Source organism: Pristiophorus japonicus, chromosome 12 (genome assembly GCF_044704955.1).
Source record: "Pristiophorus japonicus isolate sPriJap1 chromosome 12, sPriJap1.hap1, whole genome shotgun sequence".
Taxonomy (NCBI): Eukaryota; Metazoa; Chordata; class Chondrichthyes; family Pristiophoridae; genus Pristiophorus; species Pristiophorus japonicus.
Window position 1 is genome coordinate 42888834 of NC_091988.1, and position 11524 is coordinate 42900357.

The 11524-nt window shown below is 40.0% G+C and overlaps 1 protein-coding gene across 3 annotated transcripts in view; it reads left to right on the top strand.

Moving 5' to 3' along the window:
- Window positions 1-2682, top strand: part of LOC139277208 (RAF proto-oncogene serine/threonine-protein kinase-like) — a 71868-nt gene extending 69186 nt beyond the window's left edge. For all 3 annotated transcript variants that reach the window (XM_070895356.1, XM_070895358.1, XM_070895357.1), the window contains exon 17: window positions 1876-2682. In XM_070895356.1, the coding sequence (XP_070751457.1) occupies window positions 1876-2016 (141 nt within the window). In that variant the 3' untranslated portion in view covers window positions 2017-2682. The remainder of the gene's footprint in view (window positions 1-1875) is intronic.
- Window positions 2683-11524: the final 8842 nt, after the last annotated feature.

Consider the following 11524-nt stretch of genomic DNA (forward strand, 5'->3'; position numbering starts at 1 on the left):
TTGCTAGCACGACCAGTTGCATACCCATCAGGCAAACATGCTCCATAAAGTTATTTTTAGGTAGTTTGATTGCAATTGCAAATATCTTATGGCAGCAATGTGGGAATGTGGTCCACTTTTGAGGTGATCTTAGGCTAACTCACTTGGTTGTGTATCTTTGCCCTCTCAACTGCCATTGGTGGTATTTTTAGCATTTGATGCAACAAAGTTAAGACTTCCTCTTACCATGTTTTAAACAATAGCCAAGTTCCCACATAGTCCTCAGAGCATTTGCAGGAACCAGTGATTTCATGGCAAGGGTCTCTTATTTCTTTGGGGACTGGAAAAGGGGTTCTAAACACCTTTTTATGATGCATGATCCCAGGACTCTTGAAAGAAGTTACCAACAGCATCCACCTCCACTGGTTCCTAGTAGTGACTTCAGATTCCTTACTCTGCCCACATCAATGTCTATCCTTGTCCTCTAACTGTAATGATCCTGCAGGAGCCAGACATATTTATATCGTAAAAGTAGAAGGAAAGAATTACCTTGTGTGTTTAGGCCAGAGGTCATGACTTTTTTTTAAAGATTATGCACTGACAAACTGAGCATATGTTCAGTGCACCCTCCCGCTGCATTGTTTCTTTACTGGGCTAAATGTCAGATAGGATTAGAAAGAGTGCTGAAGGACTGATTTCAAAATCATAAGTGCGGTGCAACCAAAACTTTGGTTTCTCAAATGTCTGAGTTATTATGTGTGCATTTCTAGTGAATCATATTCCTCTCTTATTAGTTGGAAGATGAAGGTCCTAGTGACATTAAAGCACTTGAGCTCACATTTATCATAATAGTATTCAGGATATCTACTAGTAATCTATACATCTCAAGATATGCTGAAGCTTTACAGTCTGTAGAGAAGTTAGTGAGAAGATTTCATTGCGATGTATAAAATATTAAGTGGTATACAGTAATAGATGAGATAAAGTGAGGCATGTTGATTGCCTGAAATCTCTTAAGGTCATGTGGCTCTTTTGCGATTCTTCTCCCTCCTATCCACACAATTATATAGATAACTTTACTTGTAATGTTATATAACTTCTTTTGAAGAATGATGATTACTGCTTTAAAAATGAGTACTCAACCCTATCCATTTTATAGTATTGTATGACCAGTGCTGCAATAAAATAATTATCTCATTGCAATGCCCATTTATGAACTAATTTAATTTGAAGTTATGGACCTCTACTAGTTGAATTTAAATTTAAAACGCATTTTTGGATATTATATTTTTGGTTCAATCTGCTGTAAATTTTACATGTACAGAACATTTTGATTTGGCTTTGATTTGGAAGTAATGTTAGAGAAACAAACTCACTCTGAGCTTTGCAGGAGATGAGTACAATTAGCCTTGAGGCACAAGGCTCCCATTTCTACCAGTAAATTACATTCCCATAGTAGGCTGGAATGATTGACTGTATTAGGAATCTGAAGGCTCACGTTTCAGTTTATGTGATCATATGGAATTCTAGATGCAGAATAAAATAAATGCAGGAGATGATTAATAGCATCTAGACATAGAACTGAGAGATGTACTTTCAGGATTTGTTTGTAATTGAGTTACAAAGAGAATACTGCATTTCTATTGAAGAATTGAATAGATAAAATACTCCTGCAGCATTCTGATATTGCAAAAGGCTTTCTTAAAAAGTTATTACAAAAAAGAATACAATTAAATCCTGTTGTTATGGATTAGATTTGAATGGATAAAAGTTCCCAATCATCATTTCATATAACTTGAATTGCCGTACTTGTAATTTAAATTACATAAAATGCTTGTATTAGCTTCATTTTGCCTATTTTTATTTTAAATGTCCTCCTTTCTGAAATTGTTACAGATTTTATCTTCCGTTGAACTGTTGCAACATTCATTACCCAAAATCCACCGTAGTGCCTCAGAACCCTCTCTACATCGAGCTGCACACACTGAAGACTTGAATCCTTTAACCCTAACATCAACGAGAGTGGTTGCTTGCTAACTGATCTCGAGTCAAGAACAATGGAGAAAGCTGTGCAATTATGTTTCTTTGGGTGGTGCAGGCAGGTGAATAATATGCAGCACACGTTCACTTGCAATCAATCCTGAAAGCTGCTGTTGATCAGATTTAATGGTAGTAACTATAGTCAGGTAAAAAGTGCATCCATTTCATGTAATGTGTGGATTCCTGGTAAATTTCATGAAGCCTTTTCTAGAGATGGAAAAACAACTGACTTGTACGCCCTGGACTCTTGTGTGGCAGTCCTATTATGCCCACGCTGCCTGCCTTCTGTGCTTATCACCAGGCTTCAGACTGTGTGCTGCTGCAAAATGGCTGAATTGGAGATGGATATTTATTGAGAACCATAATACAGCATGCTACATGATGATCCAATCACCAAGCAACTTGCTTATCAAAGAAGACATTTCTAAAGCAAACATGCACCATGACTTAGTAAATGTGAGGGTTAAAGGTGGACTAATGAGGTAAACTGTGAGTCAGTATGATACAACAAGCGTGTTGAAGTGGTTATAAATAATTGGGAGTTTTATTGTTTCAATTTTATGGGGTTTTTTGCTATTGAGTGGGGATAACATGGTATTCCATTGGAAACCTGTAGAATTGTTGTCAGTCCCATGTATTTTAATAAAATAAGTTTAAAATTAGCATTTTATACAGAACTATATGCAGTTTTTTAGATTGGTCTATCACTTCAGAACATTAGGTAATTGAAAAATGTAATTACAGAATTTAACTGCTTATTTTCTTGTGCATTAAAATGCCATAAGGCTATGGATGTATTATTAATTACTCCAAAGGAATAGTATAAAAATGTCCAATAGAAACCACAAGCCTGATGCAACTGGTTGCAATCATTTATATTCATTTTCTGCAATTCCAGTTTAGCCAGTAGGCTGAAACTTATGTCTGTTAGTTCACTTACATTTCGTAAGATGGATTATAAAAATATCAGGTGATTTTCCTCTTTGTGCCAAATCCTCTCCTACCCTCCTTTCCTAATGGTGTTAACTTCTTGATGGAGCACAGTTTGACGGCCGTTGATTGCCTGTATGGTCATTCTGGGGTGGTATAAAGAATTAAAACTAATAATTGTGGGGGGGGGGGGGGAGGACTCAGTCAGAAACAATAGTAACAATTATAGTTTAAAGATTTTTAAAAAGGGGTAAGAGCAGAATTCAGCACAATGATATAGATACTCCAGATGAAGGGAATACTTAAAATGAAACTAAAGTAGTTACCCTAGGGGAATCAAAGGATATGGAGATCAAGTGGGAAAGTGGAGTTGAGGTGGAAGATCAGCCACGATCTTACTGAATGGTGGAGCAGGCTCGAGAGGCCGTATGCTCTGCTCCTGCTCCTAATTCTTATGTTCTTACAGCAGGAATGACAAATTAAAAAAAAAAGTTAATTTAAACAGTTTGAGGAATACTGCATCAGGGCAGGACAGGTTATGGTCTGTTGCTCAAATAAGAGTTTTTATATACTAAGACACAGAGTACAATAAATAAATTGAGTGAATTAGAGGCTCAAATACAGCTGAGAAGGTATGACGTGGCCATTACTGTGACATGGTTGCAAGCCGGTCATGATGGGAGTTAAATATTTCAGAGGTTATAAGGTCTTTAGAAAGGATAGGGATAAACTGGAAGAGCAGGAGGGGTAGCCTTATTGATTTGAAGATCCTACTACAACATCAGTAAGAGAGGATATAGGTAAGGGAAAGCAATCAGCAGAGACTCCGGTTAGAATTGAGGAATAAGAGAGGACTTGCATAGAAACATTTGGCCCTTCGAGCCTGCACCACCATTCAATAAGATCATGTCTGATCATTCACCTCAGTACCCCTTTCCTGCTTTCTTTCCATACCCCTTGATCCCTTTAGCCGTAAGGGCCATATCTAACTCACTCTTGAATATATCCAATGAACTGGCATCAACAACTCTCCATGGTATGCGAGTGTGGGTTTTACTCTGTATCCATCAGTCTATGGTATGTGAGTGTGGGTTTTATTCTGTGAATGTCAGTCTATAGGATGTGTATGTGGGTTTTCCTCCTGTCAGTTGCTGTTATGTGAATGTGTGTTTTATTCAAGTGTGTGAATGTGGATTTCACTCTGTACCTGTCAGTCTCTTATAATGGAAGTTGCCTACAGGCCTCTTAATAGCAGCAATGAAGTGGCAGAATATATTCAGAGATTAGAGAAGCTTGTACAAAAGCAGAGTTGTTTTAATGGAGACTTTAATTCTCATATAGATTGGGAAGAGCAGAATAGCTCAAGTCAGAAAGGTATTGAATTTCTTGAGTGCATTCATGAAAATTTTCTGGAGCAATATGTTCTCGAACCAACAAGAGGGCAGGCTAACTAGATGTAGTAATGAGTAATGAGCCAGACTTGGTTAATAATCTAATCGTAAGGGAACATTTATTTAACAGCGATCATAATGTAATTAAATTCAATGTTAGGTTTGAAAAGGAGAAATGTAACCCACCTACTAAAATTCTAGATTTTTTTACAGCTAACTTTTAACGGGATGAGACAGAGACTGACCACTGCAAAGTGGACAAAACTGTTATCGGTTAATACAGTGGGAGGGGTTCAAAAAAGAATTTAGCTTAAGACAGGACCAGTATATACCCCTAAGGGGCAAAAGCTCTGCTTACCAAATAAAACAGCCATGGTCGACAAAAGAGGTGAGAGGTTACATAAAACTAAAGGAAAGAGCATACAAAAGTGCAAAGAATAGTGTAGATCCGGGGTACTGGGAGAGATATAACAAACAGCAAAGGTCGAAAAAGATAGTAAGAGCAGCAAAAAGGAATGCAAAAAGAAACTTGCGAAGATTAACACATTTTTTATAGTTATATTTGAAGATAAAGGATAGTCATCGGTAATGTGGGACCTTTTCTTAAAAAAAACAATGCAGGTAATATATCTGGTATTCCAAGGAAACTAATAATGAATCAAGGACTGGAACTCACTAAACTGCAAGAAAACGGAATTAGAAAAAATAATAACACTAAAAACTGACAAATCCCCAGGACCTGATGGTTTCCACCCCAGGATTTTAAAGGAAGGAAGCGAGAAAATTGCAGATGCTTTAGCCATAATCTTCCAAAACTCTCGATTTAGGAATTGTCCCTTTTTAGATTGGAAAATTGCAAATATAGCTCCATTATTTGAGAGAGAAACTAGAAAATGTTAGACCTAGTTGTCTAATACCTGTGGTGGGGAAGTTATTACAATCTAATTAAAGACTCCTGTTCCTATTTCTTAAGTTCTTATGTAGGACAGAGTGACTGAGCACTTAAGAGAAATTTGAGTTGATTAGAGAGAGCCAACATGGATTTGTAACGGGTAGATTCATGCCATGTCTAACGAACCTAATAGAATCTATTGAGGAAGTAACTAAGGCTGTAGATAGGGAAATGTCTATGGATGCAGTTTATATGGACTTCCAGAAGACATTTGATAAGGTTCCACATAAGAGACTGTTAGCTAGAATTGAAAGTAAATTATTGAGCTGGTTAGGAGATTGGTTAGGCGGTAGAAGATCGAAAGTAGAGATAATGGGTATGTAATCGCATTGGCTCTGCGCTGGGGCCATATCTATACACTATATTAATGAGTTGGATAACACAATAGAGAACCATATAATCCAAGTTTGCTGATGACACAAAGATTGGTGGCTTAGTAAGTAGTATAGACGGGAGCATAAAATTACAAAGAGATATTGATAGATTAAATGAGTGGGCAAAACTGTGGTAGATGGTTTTCAATGCAGGTAAGTGTAAAGTCATCCATTTTGGACCAAAAAAGGATAGATCTGTTTGTTAAATGGCGAAAAGCTAGGAACAGTGGAGGTCCAAAGAGATTCAGGGGTCCATGTATACAGATAACTAAAATGTAGTGGCCAGATACAAAAAATAATGGAATGTTAGCCTTTATCACTAGAGGGCTAGAATATAAAGGGGAGGAAGTTTTGCTACAGCTAGACCCCATTTGGAGCACTGGGCACCACACCTTAGAATGGATATATTGGCCTTGGAAGGAGCGCAATGCAAATTCACCAGATTGTTAACACAGCTCCAAGGGTTAAATTGAGGACACATTAGATAACTAGGCTTGTATTGAATGGAATATCGAAGGTTAATGGGTGATTTGATTGAGGTTTTGGGGATTTTGAAAAGAATTGATGGGGTAAATAGAGAGAAACTTTTTCCACTGATGGGAGAGTCTAGGACAAGGGGACATAACCTTAAAATCAGAGCCCGTTCATTCAGGGGAGAAGTTAGAAAACACTTCTTCATGCAAAAGGTGGTAGAAGTGTCGAACTCTACCACAAAATGTAGTAGATCCTAGCTCAATTAATAATTTTAAATCTGAGATCGATAGATTTTTGCTAGCCAAGGGTATTATGGGATATGGAGCCAAGGCAGGTGGATGGAGTTAAGATCTCATGAGACCATGATCTCATTGAATGGCAGAACAGGCTCGAGGGGCTGAATGGCCTACTCTTTTCCTATCTTCATGTGTGAACTGACACAATGAGTGTCAGTAACTAGTCGATTGCAGTGGCATTACAGCTGAGCCTGATCATTTCTCACCAATGTCCACATACACACAATTCCATCGGGAGTGGGAATCCTATCCTACTTTCTTCTTTCTGCAGGTATGCAGAAGCCATTCTTGTACTGCTACCGCTGTCCTGGCTGAGATCAGCTGGTTCTCCACACTGGGTATCAAAGTTGGGAACTTTCTGGGCTGTATGGTGCAAATAATCACAGTCTAAACTAGCTGCACCGTCAGGACAGCTTTGTGTGAGTGGCTTTATTTTACTTTTAATGGGAGAATGAAGGACCTGCACTGGCCTTGTACGCAAAAAAAATAGTGAGTCTTGTAGGGCAGCTGGCCCCTGTGATACTGAGCCCCATGATGAATCATCAGAAATGGGGGAAAAACTTGAGTGAGGTGGAGAGTAGGAAAAATTGGGCATGATTGTGTATTTAGCAGGCATCCTATTTATGGCTGGATACATTGTTTTTCCTGGGATCTCATCACCATTAGTCAGTGAAGTCCATGTGTGATGTGCTTAAATATTGTTTCATGTCTACCAACTCAAGGTGCACGTTGCACTACAGGATTGTTAAAGTCCCCGTCAGCAATAGTTGTTGAGACGAAGTGATGGCAATGAGTCGAAATAAGCCATTTGTCTGTATTTTTTTTCCCTTCATAACTTTGGAAAATGAGTCAACAATTTATTAGCAAATCATTATTCATAAGAGTTTGCATCGATAAGTCAAATTGGCAGGATATAATAGGTGAGAGATTTAATTGGATAACCAGGGGATCGGGCAACATTGTGAAATGCCAGCAGATGGAAAAAATTAATGGGGAAAAATGCAGGACTTTATTGGATCAGTTTCTAATCTGTTCAGGATTGGTAGATTTTCCTCAGTTCGATTTCTGATTATTTGTCCTTTTTCTGATTATGAAGTTTGTGCCAATCAGGTGACAGTTTGAGACTGATATTTGCATAGAAAGTGTGTGATGGACACCAAAGTGTGACACCTACAGACAAGCCGATTTCCTCTGTCATTGCCATTAATTTGGATTGTGTACTGTTTCATAAGGTCAGGAGCATTATATCATGTAATGCCAATGTATTATCTGCCATTAAGATGAGACTGAAGTCTGTAAAGTGTATTATCTGTTCAGCATGTACTGGGTGAAGTGGGAGTTTAATTGCTGTTCAGGCTGCAGATTGGAATCCCAACTTTTTTTTGGACTAAGTCATTTTGGTTCCTGTGTTGACATATTTTCAATTGATGGGACAATTTGTACATTCCAAATGGCAATATTGGTTTCCTTTATTTACCCTACATAGCTGCCTCTCTCCCCCCTGCTCCCATATCTTCCAACTCTACTTCCTACCATCTGCATTGTACCAAGCTCTCCCTTCTTCCCCACTCATTTCTCTTCCTATCTCCTTCCTGCATATCCAACTACTCCTTTTCTAACCAAATGCCCAATTCTCTTGTTACCAACTTTCCTTGCTGTTTCTCTCCAGCCATTCAGACCCCACTTCTGCTCTTCCCTTTCCCTCTTTTCCCACTGTTCATGCAACTCTGCCAGCCTCCTCCCAACCTAAACATTGTTTAGTTTTATCCTTCCTCCATCTCAATCTACTTACTGTCACCCACTTTCCAACATGATCTGCTTAGCCACTGTCTCTGCTTACTATAACCAACTCTTTGCTATACCATACCCTTCCATTAAGTTTCTCGCACCTGATTTAAAAAAAAAAGTATCCACTAGTCACCATGAGCAATGCTGCAGGAGACCTGCCTATCTCCCATGGGATGAAACGTGTTGAGTGCTATGGTGCCAGGGTCAAGGATGTCACAGAGCAGCTACAAGACATTCTGGGGGGAGAGGGTGAACAACCAGAGGTCGTGGTTCATATCGGTACCGATGACATAGGTAGAAAGAGGGATGAGATCCTGCAGGCAGAGTTTAGGGAGCTAGGAGAGAGGTTAAAAATCAGGACCTCAAAAAGGTAGTAATCTCCGGGTTACTGCCGGTGCCACATGCTAGTGAGTACAGAAATAGGATAGAGAAGATGAATGAATGGCGGGAGAGATGGTGCAGACGGAAGGGCTTTAGATTCCTGAGGCATTGGGACCGTTTCTAGGGGAGGTGGGACTTGTACAAGCCAGACGGGTTGCACCTCAACAGGGCAGGGACCAGTATCCTCATGGGAGGGTTTGCTAGTGCTATTGAGGAGGGTTTAGACAAGCTTGTCAGAGGGATGGGAACTGCAGAATAGATTCAGTGGGGAGAAGCAAAGCTAGAATTGGGCAGCAGAAATGTAGAAAGTGAACTTGGAAGACAGAGGAAACAAGGGCTGGAAAATAGACAAGGGAGTTTGGCACCACTAAATGGTATATAAGTCAGTGCAAGGAGTATAGGGAATAAGGCAGATGAGCTGAGAGCACAGATAGACACTTGAGTACGATATTATAGCTATTACTGAGACATGACTGAAAGAAGGGCAGGTATGGCAGCTCAACATTCCTGGTTACAGGGTTTTCAGACGGAATAGAGAGGGGGGTAAAAAAGGAGGTGGGTCGCAGTATTAATTAAAGAAACAATTACAGCTGTGAGAAAGGATGATATGTTAGAGGGGTCATCAAATGAGGCCATATAGGTTGAATTGAAGAACAAAAAAGGGGCTATTACACTACTGGGAGTGTACTATAGACCCCCCCCCCCCCCCCCCAAACAGTCAGAGGGAGATAGAACTAATAAGTGGGCAAATTGCTGCGAAGTGCAAAAACTAGAGCTGTAATAGTGGGGGATATTGACTACCCCAATATTAACTGGGAAAAAAGCAGTGCGAATGGTAGAGGGTGCGAAATTCCTAAAATGCATTCAGGAGAACGTCTTTAGCCAGTATGTAACAAGCCCAACAAAGGAGGGGGCGGTTCTGGACTTGTTTTTGGGGAATGAAGAGAGGCAGGTGGATGAGGTATCAGTGGGAGAGCATTTTGGTGCCAGTGATCATAATTCAGTAAGATTTAGGGTAGTTATGGAAAAGGACAAAGGTGGACCAAGAATAAAAGTTCTCAATTGGGGTAAAGGCAATTTTGCTGAGCTGAGATTTGGCCAAGGTGGAATGTAAATGGCTACTTGATGGTAAATTAGTGTCAGAGTAGTGGGAGGCATTCAAGGAGAGCCTGAGGGTACAGAGCAAGTATGTTCTCTCTTTTAAAAAAAAGGGTGGGGCTAACAAATCTAGAGCCCCCTGGATGTCAAGGGACATACAGGGTAAGAAAGAAAAGGGAAGCTTATGACAGATACCGAGAACTCAATACTATAGAAACTCTAGGAGTATAAGAAGTGCAGGGGTGCAATTAAAAAAGCTCAGGAAAGCAGAGAGAGAGCATAAAAGAATGTTGGAAAGTAAAATCAGGGGAAACCCAAAGATGTTTTATAAATACATTAAGAGGATAACGAGCGAAAGAGTGGGACCTAGTAAAGACCATAAAAGAAATCTGTGTGGCAGCAGAAGTCATGGGTATGATTCTTACTGAAAACTTTGCATCTGTTTTCACGAGAGGGGCGATGCAGGCTTTGCAGTGAGGAGGGCTGTGAAATATTAGATGAGATAAACATTGAAAGAGGAAGTATTAAGGGGCTTAGCAGCTTTGAAAGTGGATAAATCCCCAGGCCTGGATGAAATGTATCCCAGGCTGTTGAGGAGGAAAAGAGGAAAAGCAGAGGCTCTGATCATCATTTTCCAATCCTCTCTGGCTACAGGCGTAGTGCCAGAGGACTGGATGACTGCTAATGTTGTACCTTTGCTTAAAAAGGGAGAAAGGGATAGACCGGGTAATTACAGACCAGTCAGCCTAACCTCAGTGGTGGGAAAATTACTGGAAAAAATCCTGAGGGACAGAAGAAATCTTCATTTGGAATGACATAGATTAAACAAGGTCAGTCAGCATGGGGATTTGTTAAGGGAAGGCCATGCCTGACTAACTTGATTGAATTTTGAGAGGAAGGTCGATGAAGGCAGTGCATATGTTGTGTATATGGATTTTAACAAAGCTTTTGATAAGGTCCCATATGGCAGACTAGTTAAAAAAGTAAAATCCCATGGGATCCAGGGCAAAATAGCAAGTTGGATCCAAAATTGGCACGGAGGCAGGAAGCAAAGGATAATCGTTGATGGGTGTTTGTGTGTCTGGAAGGCTGTATCCAGTGGGGTTCTGCAAGGCTCAGTGCTGGGTCTCTTGCTTTTTATGGTATATATCAGTGACTTGGACTTGAATGTTGGGGGTATGATTAAGAAGTTTGCAAATGACACTAAAATAGGCTATGTGGTTGATAAAGAAGCTGCAGACTGCAGGAAGATATCAATGTACTGGTCAGATGGGCAGAACAGTGGCAAATGGAATGCAAACCGGGTAAGTGAGGTAATGTATTTGGGGAGGTCTAATAAGGCAATGGAATACACATTAAATGGTACAACACTGAAAAATGTCGAGGAACAAAGGGACCTTGGAGTGTAGGTCCACAGATCTCTGAAGGTAGCAGGCCAGGTAGATAAGGTGGTTAAGAAGGCATATGGAATACTTGCCTTTATTAGTCAAGACATGAAATACAAGCGAGGTTATGCTTGAACTGCATAGAACATTAGTTAGGCTGCAGCTGGAGTACAGTACAGTTCTGGTCACCACATTACAGGAAAGATGTGATTGCACTAGAGATGGTACAGAGAAGACTTACGAGGAAGTTGCCTGGACTGGAGAATTTTAGCCATGAGGAAAGATTGGATAGGCTAGGGTTGTTTTCTTTGGAACAGAGGCGGAGTGGAGACCTGATTGAGGTATATTAAATTAAGAGGGGCCTGGATACAGTGGATAGACCTGTTTCCCTTGGCAGAGGGGGTTAACAACCAGGGGGCATAGATTTAAAGTCATT